General features: G+C 42.0%; 1 protein-coding gene across 2 annotated transcripts; it reads left to right on the top strand.

Annotated features, from left to right (window-relative positions):
* Positions 1 to 4,250: 4,250 nt before the first annotated feature.
* Positions 4,251 to 16,536, top strand: mapk13 (mitogen-activated protein kinase 13). Of its 2 annotated transcripts, XM_077004161.1 has the most exons (12): positions 4,258 to 4,884; positions 6,100 to 6,229; positions 9,659 to 9,717; positions 10,052 to 10,157; positions 10,407 to 10,436; positions 12,135 to 12,182; positions 12,327 to 12,441; positions 14,232 to 14,303; positions 14,537 to 14,616; positions 14,850 to 14,928; positions 15,166 to 15,339; positions 15,440 to 16,536. In XM_077004161.1, exons 1-12 carry the CDS (start codon positions 4,763 to 4,765, stop codon positions 15,523 to 15,525), a joined length of 1,101 nt encoding a protein of 366 aa, XP_076860276.1. In that variant the 5' UTR covers positions 4,258 to 4,762; the 3' UTR covers positions 15,526 to 16,536. The 2 variants fall into 2 exon arrangements, 1 of the variants encoding a protein (XP_076860276.1); XR_013130585.1 differs by lacking the exon at positions 15,440 to 16,536 and having other exon boundaries at positions 4,251 to 4,884; positions 14,845 to 14,928; positions 15,166 to 15,303.
* Positions 16,537 to 17,018: the final 482 nt, after the last annotated feature.

Genomic DNA, 17,018 nt, shown 5'->3' with positions numbered 1-17,018 from the left:
GGAAATGGTGAAAGGGATAATGTAGGAGAGGTGCAGAGCCTCAACAAAGACCAGCCCAAAAGCTCTCGTGTGTTTAATTTCCCTGTGAATCCAAATTAATGAGCAAATAAATCCATGCATAAATAATTTGGGAGATAAATAAGCGGCCGGCAGCGTGGTGGAGCGACACAACACAATGGCGTCTCATTAAGGACGCGCGACAATGAGAGAGGGAGAATGGGAGAGAGGACAGGAAGTGAGAAACGGGAGAGAGGGTAGAGTCAGACGGAGGGAGGGAGGGAGGGAGGGAGGGAGAGCGTGAGGGCACGGAAGAACTGTGCTGTGGCAGGCATCAGCTCCATCTCTGCTTGTAATGAATGCTAACTACTCGCCTTGCTGCAGTCTGAGTATACTTTCAGCAGACACACAGTGAGGGCCAATGGCGTTGTCAAAGGTAATTACAACTGCAAGTGTGTATGGAAAAACAGAGAGAGAGAGAGAGAGAGTGTGTGTGTGTGTGTGTGTGTTTGTGTGTGTGTGTGTGTGTGTGTGTTTGCATCTCTGTGTAAAGATGCAAGACCTTATCGTCCATCTGCCACCTAATTTTAATCTCTTTAAAACACATGATACATTTTCAATGCTGGGGACTTTTCATTAACCGCATCCATGGCTCCAAATGAGGACTTTGCATCCAGCCCATCAACTTCCTGGCCAGGACAGGAGGCAGGAAGCAAACAGGTCAATAGGAGGAAATAAAGAGTGCTGCTGGGGAGACGCTGTACGTTTACACCCCTGTCACTCTGCCAGTGGTCAATAACGCTGCTCATAAATAGAGGGAATAAAACAATAAACCTGCTGATACACATACATTTAGACAGCATGAAAAGCGTTTCATCACACTGGGAAGGCCAACCCATGTACCGAAACGCATGTGAAATCATTAGCCAGTAGGTCTCTCACTACCTCCCTCTCTCCATATGTATAATAAAGCATGCCCCCCCCCCCCCCCCCCCCCCAAAAAAAATAAAAATAAATAATAAAAACCACATTGAAAGGGATGAAAGATGCCCCATGTCCAGGTGCCCGATTACGGGCACAAATAAAGCCCTTGGTGAGGTTCCTAGCCACGCCCACTGCACCTCATTGGCAAACATCGGGGACAGGGAGTGTCACACTCACACTGTCAAAGTCAAGGACAGCCATAGCGTAGTGTTCAGTGCTGAACACACAGTACTACACCTGAGTTTAAGGGCTTGATGTTGAGCTGAATGTTGAATCAGGTGTGTTAAATGAACTAATCTGTAAAGAGCTGTAGCACCCCAGGTGTGGACATTGGCATCTCCAGTGAAAATGAACTACACCAGGCTACTGTGAAGCCCTCCTTAGTGTATGCAGTGCATTTGTATGGGGGGGGCTGCCAGCCACCACGGAGAAGCTCAAACGCTGCGTGGGGGGCTCGAGGCCAGAGGCAAGGTCACCCCCATTAATCCACCATTCCAGTTCACGCTTGTCTTTTTCTCCATTCCCAGAAAGCATCATTGATCGAATACAGCTAATTCCCCAGAGGGGACAGAGGAACATGTGGACACGCACCTGTAACTTGTTTCTAATCGCTGGCTAGACGACCACACTGTGACCCAACGGCGTGGAGAGGATGAACGTCTTCCAGGAGAAGATCATGCCTTTCCCACAAGGTTCTCTACTGGTTTGTTTCTGTTTGTTGTTTGTTTATTTATTTGTTGATGGGTTTCATTCTTTGTTGGGGCACCTGTGCTATGTGATGACTGGCAAGGAGGATCATGAATGCCAGTCATGTACTGTTTGGTTTCTCCACGAAGACATGACCTTCTGGGCTGATTAGGAGAAGCGTGAGAGTAATGAATGTTTTTCTTCCTGGTTCGTTCACTCACTCTGTGTTTATTAGTCTCTCTGGCTCTAATCCTCTCCATCCAAAGCATCAGGAAAACGTCTGCAACGCTTCTCAGAGGAGTTAAAGTGAGCAGTAATGGAAGTTCTTAAACTCACTGTGCATATAGTGCATATAAAGGTCAATGTGTGCTATGCAATTTCGTCAGACACCCCAAAAACTGACATTGTCTTACACATTCAACTAATTTATTAAAATAATTTGTACCTACATTCAGTGGACAATGGGTCATTTGATTTGCATACAGTATCAGACAGTGCCCATCTCTTTGCATGTCTGATTTGCATACAGTGTCAGACAGTGCCCATCTGTTTGCCAGTCTGATTCATCAGACACTCTCTATCCTGATCATTACTGGCCAGTTTCTGACCACATAGCCACTGGTGACCAGATGTATTACTGGATGTTCCACTCTCATGGTATCAGTGGTTGTGAATTTTGATCTGGTACAATTTGTTAGGCACACTAGCATGTGTGTGTGTGTGTGTGTGTGTGTGTGTGTGTGTGTGTGTGTGTGTGTGTGTGTGTGTGTGTGTGTGTGTGTGTGTGTGTGTGTGTGTGTGTGTGTGTGTGTGTGTGTGTGTGCACAAACTATAACTACACCTATCACGAGTCTCTAATAAAGAGTTTGGTTAGTATATGTTCTTGAATGTCATTCAGAAATATACTGAGATGAAACATAAGTCAGGTATCTTAAGAGCACTCAAGATGTCTTCAGAGAGCTTGGGACACAGCAGCCTGTTCTCAGAGATAAGCCTCGTGTAACTGTATGACATCAAACTCTGGAAACTAAATAAAAACGAAACCTTTTGCAAACCTTTTGAACATTCCCCAATGTATGAAAAAAATTAAGCGAAATACGACAGCTACGGTCACCTAGATTCAAACACGAGTTGCTGCTAACTTGCTTTAACATGTATTCCTGTTTAACAAGCTCAATGAATTTTAAATGAATTGAAATGCCGGCATTAGGAATATATTACAGCGGCGCCACTGACATTTAGCTGCGGTGCAGAGGGTGCGAGTCAAGACCCCGCACGAAGCGTTAGCTCAGGAAGGAAGAGCCCACCACAGTGGTACACACTCCAACTAATGAACCAATTATCTCTGCACTGCAACACAGGAAGCCAGGGGAAGTGATGACTTCTCATCTATGTCCTTTCGCCAGCAAATGAAGATCGTCTTTGACAGAAGGAAACATTTTAATTCTGCCAACTGATTGTGTGTGTGTGTGTGTGTGTGTGTGTGTGTGAGAGAGAGAGAGAGAGAGAGAGAGAGAGAGAGAGAGCGAGAGAGAGAGAGAGTGAGAGAGAGAGAGATTTAGCTCAAATGAGTTCGATTAATACTGGTCTATATCCATTCCTATATCAATGTTCCAAACTACGTCTCAAATGAGGACCAGATTGACTTTCTATCTATAGCAGTATCGCGCCATCTAGTGGTCATTATGTACAATGCATGTAAACCAATGGTTTCAACTTTGCATGAAATCGAAGCTTATCTGTTTTACAGTATATATTTGCCAAGTCTAGCGAATAATTAAAAGCAGAGAGACAATTTAGTGCAAGATCAAAATGTCGACACGCTTATCTCTCATCAGTGAGGTATCCTATGTATGTCCTTTTCTGGCATCAAACCATGCGGCAAACCACAAGAATATGTATGGGTACATCCATAACCAGCAGGATTTACACCCACCGAGTTCTGATTCCAAGCATTACTCTAACACAGACAGGGGGCAGTAGAGAGTATTGTGTTTTAACATTGTAGTACATTATGAGAAAATGAATAAAACCTTTTTACATAGAGACTGGCGTTACTTATCTGAAAGTATCAATACTAGAATTTTAGTTTAATACTATGAATACAAAAATGAAATACAAAGAAAATGTGAGTTTTAACTCTGACAAACAATTAACAGCAAATATTACGTTAGATTACCTAACTTGAATCTGATGGATTAGGTCGCATGAAATAATTGTTGGTATTTAATATGCTATCCACTGTGTAGAAGTCAGATAGATTGATCTGCTATGGTATGGAAACCTGAAAACAACTAACTGTAGAAAATGGCGAGCTGCGCTCAGTGACGAGATCAAATCATAAATAAGTCCACATGAAGTGTTGATGTTGAATGATTTGACTTGCGCTCTATCTCTCTCTCTCGCCCTCTCTCTCTCTCTCTCTCTCACACACACACACACGCACACACACACAAACACTCTCTCACACACACACAAACACACACACACACACACACACACACACAAACACTCTCTCTCACTCTCTCTCTCTCACACACACACACACACACACACACACACACACAAGTCGTTTTAACGTCGATACTGCAGCTGACGTTGCCTCGTTTACGAGTTGATACTCGCCGAGTGTACTTGAAGGATCTTGTTGCACATCTTCTCGCGGGGTTATTTTACCCGACAGGCGCGCACAAGTGGTTTATATACATTTTAATATCGTTTTCTCCAAAGCAGTTTCAATCTCGTTTAGATACTCAACACCACGTTCAAAACATCTCACGCCAGCGGGCGGAAATCAAAAGTGACAGACTTGTTGCGAATAGTTGTGTAGGGAGGTGGGAGGATGACATCAGCACGGAGATGAGGTGTTCCTCCAGCAGGAGAACCACTCTCACCATGGCCTTCACATCGCACGAACGTGTGTCGCTCTTCACAACACCTTCAGTCGCTGCAAAAGCAAAAGTGTAACACGGTAGCGGGTTTTTTTTTTCCTGTAGGCAAATTCATTCTCAGGCGGTGACCTTCTGGAGCTCGTTAAGGCGAATGCGGAGTACTGAAGGCACCGAGGAGCGGTCCCGTGTTTCTGCTTGGAGAAATGGACTCAACGGAGTCGCAGCCAGCGTTTAATCGCGAAGAGATCAACGGCACCGTGTGGGAAGTGCCGGAGAAATACGTGCGCTTGAAGCAGATCGGAACCGGAGCCTATGGCACCGTCTGGTGAGTTAGCCTATCCTCTCCTGCTGCAGGTAGTCGGTTCGCCCGTTCGGTCCCCTGACTGCAGAGCAGAAGGCGGTTCCGACCACTCGGGCTGGTCTGATGGAGTTATTTTGAAGAACCGAGAGGGTTAGGCCTGTGTCTGTCGGCTCTAATGGCGTTGTAGCGCAGGAATAAACTACTGTTTGGAAACCCGTCTGCTATGATTTACTGCTCTTGCCCATGGTTCGGTACTGCAGCCATTTCGGGAAATTATCCGCCCGTTTCACTTACTGTAAAAGCGGCCTGTCTGTTGTGGAACTTCCATGTTCAGGTGTTTTCTTTTGTCTATACTTTCTCAAGTGGAAAGTACAGACCAATGTATAGACGGGCCTACTCGACACCAGTCGTTCGTTTTGTTGTGATATGCTGCAGAAGTTTCCACAAATCAAGTGGATTTCGTGTGCCTGTGGTCTGTAATGTGCTTTATTCATATTATTCGGCGTCTATTAATCACACCTAATGCAAATGGAGACGTATTCCTTCAGCCCCCAGTTGTAATTTCAGCCAGCCAAAAGCGTAAGAAACGGATGCCGTGTCACGGTATTTCAGATTCCAACAGTTGTCGCACAAATTTCCTGTTGGGTCTTTGAAAGTACTGTGGTTGCGTGAGAAACACAACGAAGACCCCAGACCTGCTTTCAGTCTACACTCCCGAGCCCAGTCAACTCGAAGCACAACTTTACCTCGATAAGTAACAGATACAACTGGTGCACGCATTGGCATGATGTGTGTTTTGACGATTCATTGCATTGTTATTTTGTTTTTATTCCTTGGAATTGGTAGTCAGAAACTAATGTGAAGTAAGCAGGTATTACACTGAAACAAATGTGAAAAGTAATAGTGCAGCTACATGAGTGAGGAGTGAGAGTCTGGGATTGTGAACGGTCAGAGGATCATTTAATGGAAGGTCTTCACTGATGTTACACCAAGCTCTCAAAATACCCCAACCTTATCATCCTTAGACTAACACGTATTTTGCTCCAATGTTAAGGATATGGTGTAGAATGACAAAAGAATAGATTTTGTATTTCTCCTTCCACTGGGTACGAATGTTGAGGCGCGCCTGTTTTAAAAACAGATGTGGTGTTCAGTGTGTCGGCGTCGTGGCTGGGTTAGGGTTGGGACTGGACGTCCAGTCTTCACCACTTTGCCTTTCTCTGCCTCTCTGCCCTGCAGCTCCTCACTCAACTTGAAGACCAACGAGAAGGTAGCCATCAAGAAACTGCACAGGCCCTTCCAGTCGGACATCTTCGCCAAGAGGGCCTACCGGGAGCTGAGACTGCTCAAGCACATGAAACACGACAACGTGAGTTTCCTGTAGCGGACGTCCGACCGTGATGTACTGCTCTGCTCCGTTAACGCCACGTTAGGGTGCGGGCTCGTTTGCTCCAGGTAGACATAACGGGCTTCTGTCCTCCTCTTTCCTGGCTTCTGGAAGTGACCCTGGGGAGCAGAGGGAGAAGCACTTTACCGTCGGGTCGTTTATACCCGAGCTGGTGTTATCTGTGCTCATGTACCCGTTACATGGTAATGGATGGGTTTAGTTTTGTGTTTCGCTTCTAAAATCTCTCAAAGTTGAAAAATGAAGGATTTGGAAGACAAGCATTATTCATGGTGTCATTATGCACTCACTGAAGTTTGAGAAAGGCAGTTTTTTCTGACCTATATTGCATTTGTTTATTATTACTTAAAATGTATTAGTGTTGTTGTTATTATCTTATATTTAAGGTTTGAATTAGACTACAGCTATAGCTGTATATCCAGAAACATGAAGTCCTCTTCCAGTTCTCCCAAATGTCCCGTTATCTATATCGGAATGTTTATTTCTCCACATCCTACGCTTCCATGGCCTATAAACATGAAATGACACAGAAAAATACTTGGCTGAAATATCTTTGAAATCTAAGCAGTAAGATATTGTCTGTAGTTTAGGTCAGAATGGCTGTGCAGGACTTAAGTTTTAATTCTGGTCGTGTTCTGTGTTGCCAGTTTCACGAGATTTAAAGTGTGATAACAGCTAATAGCAAAAGGAAGCAGGACAAATAACCTTGGCGTAAATGTACAGTTGGTACAACTATCCACAAACCTTTTAACACAGGTTGTACAGAGACTCAGTAAAATTCAGTATATCTGCCTATAAAATGGAGGATATTCAGTATATCTGCCTAGAAAATGGGGCAGATAGTTTGTGCCCCCCTGTCAATAGTGTGGATTTTCTGCCGCGGGCTGAAGTAGGAAAATGTGTGTATTTAAAGTGCGTTTCCTGCTGCAGTCGTGGCGAGATGTCGGCGGCGTGGGTAGCTGACGGCGGGAAGATCGTCCTGGGACTCTGTGGTCGGAGAAAGAGGCAGAGGAGTAATGACACACAGCTTTGTTTCTCTTAAAATAATGGTGCTCTCAGCTTTCCAGCTGATGGACACACAAAAAGAAAGGAAGAAAGAAAGAGCAATCGCTGCTCGGGATGTGTTTGTGCTTGGTAGAGGAGTCTGGCCCAGGTTGGCTCCGCATTACAACATCTCTGTCTCTCAAGCACCGACAGCCCGCTCAAAGAAAAAAAAGGCATATTAGTAGGTTGGCCTGAACCCTGCACTGAAGCAAAAGCATTTTAATTATCCTTGGATTTATCTAGACATCTCACCATCCTACAGATTGTTCTTGACCATGCTCTCAATGCAATATAAGTCAATCATATTTGCTCATGAACGAAATGCAAAACTATTCGTTCGTGTGTTCATGGAAAAAGAAAATAATATTTATTTTAAGATGAATAAAATGAAAGTGTGAAAACCACAGTATGACATGTTGATCTTAACACTATTAATCAGTGTTATACATCTAGTTGTCATGATATGAAAACACCTTTTTCCCCTTTCACTTAGTCATTATTTCTTATCCACACAGGTGTTTCATAAAATGTTGCCTCAAGCATACACGGTCAGACTCTTAGACAAAAGACTGTCAGACATTCAAAATAAAAACATTTCAGATATAAATGTAAACATACAGAGATATAAAGTGTGAATACCCTGGTCGTCTCTGTTATTTATTTGTTTCTTTTAGGGATGCAAATTATCGATTAATTCATTAATCGTTAGTTGATTGATCTTATCGATCGACTTTCGATTAATCGATAAGCGGCGTTTTTCACCTGAATTTCAGTGTTTCAATAGGGCCTTTAAAAATATCAGCTAAATGGTTCACTTTGTTCAAAAAGTATATATTATATTATGAGAAGTATATTGTATTATATATTGCTCAAGTAATTGCATTAGGAAATTTTTATGGTATAACAAAATACATTCTTTCATTTAAAAAGGAATAAATTAAGGACTGGCTCCGTTCTTGCATTTGAAACATTAGACATTAGACAAAAAAAAGAAATTAAATAGAGAGCCAAACAGAATATTATTGAGCCTATGCTTGGACAATGTTTCTAGCGTTGTAGTGAACACACGCTGTAACACGACCGGAGAGTGCCCAAGTCTCCACAACATCATTGAGCTTGTCAGCTAAATTGTCAGCGGTGTGTCTATCCGACATGTTCGTCGTAATCAGCACTGCAGATTTTAGCTGCCAGTTCTCGTCAGTGTAGTGGCACGTCACGGTAATGTAACTTTCTGTTGTTAGAGCCGTCCAACAATCTGTTGTAAGTGCTACAGCAGTAGCAGTAGCTAGCTTTGTTTTTAGCTCACTCTTCTTTATTCGTAGCGAGCTTCGAAAACGCTCGCCTTCCAAGTGTAGCTGTGATTTTAGGTTGACCAGGTGCAGTGGTGATATGCAGGACAGCTGCACGGTGTTCAAATGATAATTGAGTGAGCTAGTGGAATTGTTGTACTTCAATACCGCATTACACAGAGAATATTTGACTTCTTTGCCTAAATTAACAATGTTGAAATTGTAGCGAGTACTACTCCTAGCAGCGAATTCCCTAACAGACAGGCACTTGGTCCTAAGTGACACTGGGGGAGCGGAGAGAGAACGGTGCTATTGTTTGAGTTGCGTGGAAAATAAAGTTTCCCTCATCGGGATTTTCTGGATTACGCAGTTTCTGTCTTGTTTCCCGAACCCGCTTCAAAATGGTCCCACACCGCACGTCTTTTCGCCCGCTTCATTTTATTTTCCACTCTGGTCTTTCGCGACACGTGTTCACTTCTCGTTCTTACGCTCTGTTCAAGTTACTACAGTAGCGCGCTCTAACGATTAATCGTGATTAATACATTTTGATCGACTAACCTCTTGATCGACAATTAATCGAAAGTCGATTAATCATTTGCATCCCTAGTTTCTTTGTTTATTTAGACATTTCTAAGTCTAGAGAAGCATTTGATTGTTTGTAGTGTCACACGGTAGAGATACAATAGATTGGAAAAGTTGTTAAAATTCCTTTTTAACATTCTTTTCTTGGTGGTAGATTACTCAGGTTTTCAAGAGAGCCTATTCATACCTGCTTAAGTATCATCAGCAGAGAATTTGTTCAGTGCTCAAGTTAAGACAAGACTTGTTGGGACAAGAATCTGATTACTCTGTTAATAGCTTTCAAAGGTGGGCTCTGTTCCCACACGCAGCGGTGAGGAGCACACCGTTTCACTGTCGACTACATCAGCCACTTACTATACAGTTCTTGCTGTTGTGAAGATAAGACAATCATAACAGTATGATGAAGCAATACATGACCAGCTGTGAAATCGAAGACAGGTTCGTTTATGCTTAAATTCCTTCTGCTTGCTGGCTCCAGGTGATCGGCCTGTTGGATGTCTTCACACCCGCCCAGCGCCTAGAAACCTTTCAAGACTTGTGAGTGAAATTTGCTTCAGCACGTTTCCTCATAACTGACTTTTCCAGATGGTCGCCATTACACACGAAGCCACAAACAGCTTGAGCTGGTTGTCTTGGAAGATGATATAATGCGATTCTGTTGTTTTATTGTCTGTATATGTATGCAAATGCTTATGCATACAGAATGATGAAAATATTTTATGCTGAGAGTCTATGCAGCATGCAAACAAGCTTTATTAGGCGGTAATAGCGAAAACTGCACAATACAATAAACCACTGGAGTAGAGATTGTGAAGTGTGCTGTGGAGGAGACAAAACACAACACAGCACCAGATCTGGGTTCACGTTTCAGCTACCTGGTGATGCCGTACATGTACACAGACCTGTCCAAGGTGCGAGGCGTGCTGTCTGAAGACCGCGTGCAGTTCCTGGTCTACCAGATGCTCTGTGGACTAAAGGTAGACTTTCAGAATCAGTGTGTCAACTACAGTCAGTGAGATAACTGCCTGAAGACAATGTTGAACTTTTTAGTTCAAATATATAAATTATACTGTAATTCCTAACATGTACACAGAAAATGCAGAAAGTATTTAGAACAAATCTTGCATCCTCTGATGAATATTTTTTAAAAACATAGTTAAACTGTAATACACATGACTAATTTCTGGAGAGTAACTCATGTTTGGGTTTTTTTAATCTCTCAACAGTACATTCACAGCGCTGGCATAATTCACAGGGTAAGTGCTTGGCACCACTGAGCAGCAGCTGTCAGTAATCAGGGCTTCACCACAGGCTTGAATTAAAGACGCACACGGCAGGTTTTTTCTCTGCCCGTCAGCAACAGTTTCAGTTTAATTAAGTGAATTTACAATCAAGACATACAGATTATTCCAAACGAAAACAATTATAATCAAGGCATTCAAATGATTTAAAAATTGCTACTTTTTAAAGATATAATCTGCACCTTTAAACCATTTATTCTGTTAATCTGTTGAACTATCTGAGCCATTTTGAATGTAAAAGTGTAGTTAATAAAAAATGTCTTAATTTCTACCTATGAATGTTATTTAACTCTTGTGTGTAATTTATATAACGCATTCACCTTGTGTTCTCTGTCTCTGTTGTTTTGCTGATCAGCTAAAATACCTCTAATAGAAAGAGCCAGCAATTAGTTTTAGATGGTGCAAAATGTCCAAGGTGGATTTTCAAAAGCAAACATGGGTCTCTCACTTCCCCTGTCACATCCCAGCATTCACACCAGCAGTGCGAGAGAAAATCCACGTGGAAAAGTGCAAATTGATGACACAATGATCTTTAGGATAGGAGCATATAGCACAGAGGTGTTTACACTCTGTGGGGAGCGTAGTTATAGTAGAGGAGAGGAGTCATTGTAGAAGTGAGGGGGGGTGTGTAGGGAGGAGAGGAGTCCTGGTAGAGTAAGGTCAGAGCATGGTGAACCCTGAGGTAAGGTGAGCAGAGGAGGCGTAATAATAGAGGGAGATTCAAGACTTTGATTCATCAGATCATAACCAAGCCATTACACCTCAGGCATGAGAGCAATGCAGTCTAGTACTTCCTGTTAGAAACTCCACCTTTGCGTGTACAGAACTGTTCACAACTGCTGGGGGGCGGGACAGGGGGTGTGGTGTGGGGCAATGCTTTTTACATGATTTTTGATCAATTACTTCTGCTTGAGGACATTATGCAGTTGACAATCTTGTCAGTAATGCATTAATCCCATACACAGCACACAGGAGCCTGCTCTTAATGTGTTTTTATATATTTAGTGTAGCAGTTTATTAAACACTAGCAGAGTTCATTTAGAGATGACTAGTGAGTTTACGATGTTGGTGTTTCAAGACTTCCAGTCCAGGCCGTAGTAATTATGCAACTAATCCGCATTTTTATTCAGTTCTTGCACCCCCACACATCTGCTGGGTCCACTGGGCCTTGTTTACCTGGCTTAGGTGTGCTGGGAGTGGTAAAACGGAGCAAAAATGTGGACTGGTTCAGAGTTCCACGGAGCTGGAGCCACTGTGCCTACACAGCAAATTGCATTGCTTAATTAACCTCTGTTTTAGGCAAGATGAACATGAATGAATTCTCTAAGCATTAGTTCAGTGCTGAACATAGCAGAGGCTGCTATGTTCTATTCTTTATTCCGCTGAGATATCAGTGAGAACTACCTGCTGTGTTAATGCATTTAAACATTTAAAAACTAGGAATTTATAGTCTAATGGTGAAAAAAGGAAAAATAAGTTATTTGTATAACAGTACACACAGCAATATCCACATTAGCACAAAACGGTTTGGTTTATGCCCATTATTTCTTCTAAAATTAATAATTACACTCCCACTAATTGTGAATAATCCAGTGTAGTCACTGCTAAACAATTCACTTGCAGTAATTTATGGATCAATGTTTTCATTTTCAGGATCTAAAACCGGGCAACCTGGCCGTGAACCAAGACTGTGAGCTGAAGGTTGGTTAGCATTGCTCTCGCTTTTCAGGAGAGAAATGGTGAAGGAGAAGTTGATGGTCCCGAAGTCATGTGGAGGACGTTGACGTTGTTGAAGCCCTTGAAGGTGTGGGAGAAGCTCACAGTGTCTTGTCATCTTGGCTACAGATCCTGGACTTTGGCCTGGCGCGGCATGCTGACGCAGAGATGACGGGTTATGTGGTGACAAGATGGTACCGAGCACCTGAGGTCATTCTGAACTGGATGCACTACACCAAAACAGGCAAGGCAACCCATCACACCTGTATTTGCACTCTACCTTTAGGGCTGGTTTACCAGGCACTGATTGATCTCAATCCTAGACTGAAGGGGGTTGTTTATGGAGAGCCCTCATTGACATAACACAGTTATTATTAGGGGTGTGACAAGATCTCATGTCACGAGATCTCCCGAGATGTAACTCAGCGAGATTTCTCGTTGTCTCGTGAGATTTGTGATCCAGCAAGCAGCCAGAATGACGTCGGAAAATACAGGTATTACTATTGAAGATGCCCTCGCCTCTTTCAAATCGTTTGTTTGGCAGCATTTTGGGTACCCGGCGGAAATGATAAATGGCAAGAGAGTGGCCGATAAGACACGGACCATATGCAAACATTGTATGAAAATAATGCCGTAAACCGCGGTTAATACGAGCACGATGCAGAGACATTTACAGCACCACCAAAGCTCAGTACTCAAATCAACATATCTCACTTGAACAGAGGTAGCAGGGACAGAAAGGTGCTTTGGCAAGCTGAGACAGCAAAGGATATCGGGAGCACTGTGGACATGCTGATATTCTTAAAAATGAACATGGCAGTGTAGTTGCAGCAAATTCAGTGACATACTTATTCAGGCTCTGTTTGTACTATTTGCACTCTATAACAGAGAAGAACTTTTTGTTTTGCACATAATACAGTGAGTCCCCACTTAACGACGGGTCTGGTTAACGACGGACCAGAGTTACCACCGACTTTTTATTTTATTTTGCGTGGTGCACAGAGGAGCAGTGGTGTTGTGGAGTGTTGTGTACGATAAGCTGAGGTAGCGTAGCCTCCACCGCAGCCCATCTCGGCAACGCGATCGCTCTTTCTCACACTGTACGCACGAGAACATTGTTAGTTTTTTTCTATACTGTATTTACGATTAAAGCATATCTAAATCTAGGGTCATGCTTAACGACGAAAACTGCTTTACAACGGACTTTTCAGCCTCTAACCCCGTCGTTAAGCGGGGACTCACTGTAGTATTGTTTGTGCTTGAACAAAGGAGAAATATTTAATTTTATTTATCTTATTTAAATTTTTATGAAATGTTATTTTAATTTCAATTTGTAGAGGAAGAAGTTTATTAAAAGTTCATGCTTACATAATGCATGTTAAGAGTTATAATAAAACATTTCAAAATGCATGTGTAACTCATTTACACAAGTCGGTTGTCCAGTCATATAATTTGTCATTTTAGTGTTCTTAAAATCTCGTCTCGTTCTTGTGAACCCAATATCGTGTCTCGTCTCGTGAGCTGAGTGTATCGTCACACCCCTAGTTATTATGTACACTTTTCTCAACACAGGATTAAAAACAACATGTTGATTGCATGATCGTGGGAGTTTAAGCAGATGCAGTAGTGTCTGAGTTATCAACACGTCAGTGACACAGCTAAAAGGATAGATTCCTCACCAAACCACACAGATCTCACTGAGGTCCTGTGATAAGAGCCTAACCACAGATTGAGGTCTACAGGATGGTTGACCAACTTTTATATAGCAGCAAATGGGATGTAGACTCTAATGTTAAATAATAGGTGGAGACTGTGTATATGTTGTGTGTGTGTGTGCGTGCGTGCGTGCGTGCTTGTTTGGTTGTTTGTTTGTTTGTTTGTGTGCGTGCGTGCGTACACAGTGTTCAAAATCATTTTAGTATTCTCGTCAGTTTAGTAGCCTTGGTAGTATGTTCTACAACAGTATATGTAAATGCAAGCATAATGAAGTCTAACAAAGACAATGTAGTGTATTAATTGTTGCCTCCTCATTAGTGGATATCTGGTCGGTTGGATGCATAATGGGAGAAATGTTCAATGGAAAGACACTCTTCAAAGGGAAAGACTGTATCCTTTAATATTCACTCTCAATATCATTTTATTCTTCAGGCAACAGTATATTCTTAAGATCTGCCAGGAAACCTCATGGAGGATTTCTTTGGGTCTTCCTCATTGAAAGAATATTTCCTGGAATTAAAAAATAAACCTGCCTCTCTTCTAGAAAATGAAAAAAGACATGCATTTGGTGGTTGTACAAATTAAACGTCCTACAGAAATGTTCTTTAACGCATGAAATTCAGACATGGACCAGCTAACTCAGATAATGAAGGTATCAGGGACACCTGGCCCAGAATTCATAGAGAAATTAGAAAGCCAGGAGGTAAAACAGTCTGTTTACAGTACCGTATGAACTTGGTAATTCATGCTTTGGGACTGCTGTTGCTAACATTAGCCGAATCATGTAATCATTTCATGAAGCCAACCTTGAATCTACATACCTCTGAACTTCAGGTTTCAATAATTGCTTCCACCCTTGACTGAAAATGATCACTATAAAAGATGTTATCTATGTTGATGACTTTATCTCTTTTTTAATCTCTGTTGTGAGAATAGGCAAAGAGCTATGTGAAGGCACTTCCCTTTTACCCTCGGAGAAATTTCTCTTTGCTGTTTCCCAGGGCCAGTGAACCAGGTGAGTGGACTGGTTTGAGGGAATGGTATATCGATATTTTGATCTGCCAGTAGACGTCTACTACGTCTACCATGTGTAACTATGTAAACTATGTCATACTTACCCGAGTGTTTCTTCTACAATGACTCCAAGGCTATTTCAGTGAATAGTGAGTGTAGCTGCTTACCTCATTATTTGAGCTACATCTATGGTGTGTGTTTCTCCCCTTCACCTACATTACACTAATATTCACCTCAGCGGTGGACCTGCTGGAGAAGATGTTGGTTTTAGATGCTGACGCACGGCTGACTGCTGATGGTGCGCTGGCCCACCGTTACTTCGATGGACTGAGAGATCCGGAGGACTGCCCAGAACCCAAGCCATATGATGACAGTTATGACAACGCCACACTGCCCCTAGAGGAGTGGAAGCGTAAGTGCAAAAACATTAGTTATATTAGTGTTAATGTTGATGCTGTCACATTCCTAGTGTGTATCGAGTAATAACCATCTTAAACTTTGTTGTTAAACAGGATTATCATTCAAAGAAGTGAAGAGTTTTGTTCCGTTCCCAAGAAGAGATTCAAGGAGGAGAAACACTCTAACAATGTCTCAGTGATGAACTACGTGTGGTGTATGTTACACTATATCACAGTGGCACATTTTGACAGATATCAGTGCCAAACGATAGTGAAAAGGAGAACTGTTTACACATATCACTATTACAAATTGAAACATTTTATGAAAACGTGTGAGGACTCGGTAATCCTTCTTTGTGGACCTGATCTGTGGACTTAGAGATGTACTGCTGTTACAGTGGTGACCGCCATTCATGTTATCTGTTGAAGTGCTATGTTACAACAGCTTTAGAGTCATATGAAAAGAGTTATATCTTAGATATTATGCTTCAATTATTCTTCTTTGAACTAGTTATGTAGGCTAATGGTGTGGCTTTTATGCTCAGGACATTAAAATATATATTTTCACAGTAAACACAGTAAATTCAGATTCATGTTGCTGTGTACCAACCCTAAAAGTGCCCTATTGTAATGTTTTCATTGTCAAAATTACTTGCAGGGCAGAATTTAGTTTACTTGACTGTATATTCCAAATTGTACCTTTCCTATCCCAGTTTCACAAGAACATTGTACATAATCCCAGACCATAAAATGACTTCAGTACCAGTGCAGCTAGTGAAGCTGACCCCTACCATTTTAGCTCAACAAAGGGGGTGAGGTTAGCCCAGGAGACATCCATCCAGCTCGAGTGTTTAACTCCATTTAAAAATCTATGGAAGGTGTGGCAACACATCGCCAGCTGTAGGCCCAGAGGGAAAACAGTTGTAAATGCAAATTAAACGACTAAGCAAGCCAAATGTTCTCGCGGGCCGAGAGGGACATTAGGGTCTGAAACAATAGTGAGGTGTGTGAGTTGTAGAAACTCCATTTTGCTTTTTTTTTGTCTAGTCTTTTATATAGTGAATCTGGCACTCTGCCATTATGATTACATATATTTGGCATCACATTATATTAGTTTGTAGTTTGTATGATACTGCCCTAGAAGCTGTAAATATTTAGAGAAACTGAATGATAGCTTGCCAGAGTAAAATAAACTAAAGTGGTTAATTTGATTGCGATGCAAATCTTTGTAAGACACAATGGATCATTTTAAAGTATTTAACTTAATACGCTGCACTTTAATACAATTTGTCAATTATGTGAATGATCCATAAATGTAGTCATATTTTAATTAAATATCTTATGCCGGGAGAGTTCTATTTTTGATAGAACCAATAAAAAAACGTTATCATGTTGCTTTTGGCTTGCGGTTACGCACCAACTCGTGGTATGCAGCGCCCCTGTGCTTACCGGCCAAATCTTTGAGTGCAAGTTTCCAGTTGCCAACCAATAGTTGCATGCAGTTTAGCTAGTAGGTTGTGGAGAAAGGGTAGCAACCACTGCACCTTTACCATGAACAGTGGCCACTGGAAGAGGGTTTGATGTACATGGCGTGATGGGTGGACGCCAATACAAAGTTCTTCTCCATTGTGTGTTAAATAAATATTTTGTTACATTATTGTACGTAATTTCGATGTGGATGGCCTGCTTTCTC

Source organism: Brachyhypopomus gauderio, chromosome 4 (genome assembly GCF_052324685.1).
Source record: "Brachyhypopomus gauderio isolate BG-103 chromosome 4, BGAUD_0.2, whole genome shotgun sequence".
Taxonomy (NCBI): Eukaryota; Metazoa; Chordata; class Actinopteri; order Gymnotiformes; family Hypopomidae; genus Brachyhypopomus; species Brachyhypopomus gauderio.
This window is presented reverse-complemented; position numbering and strand designations above follow the sequence as displayed.

What these genes read in the sequence shown, in the direction of transcription:
- mapk13 (XM_077004161.1), top strand. Translation starts at nt 4,763, where the DNA reads ATGGACTCAACGGAGTCGCAGCCAGCGTTTAATCGCGAAGAGATCAAC. An exon ending in CTAGAAACCTTTCAAGACTT is followed by an intron (nt 9,718 to 10,051) that starts GTGAGTGAAATT and finishes TTCACGTTTCAG; the next exon opens with CTACCTGGTGATGCCGTACA. An exon ending in GATGCACTACACCAAAACAG is followed by an intron (nt 12,442 to 14,231) that starts GCAAGGCAACCC and finishes CCTCCTCATTAG; the next exon opens with TGGATATCTGGTCGGTTGGA.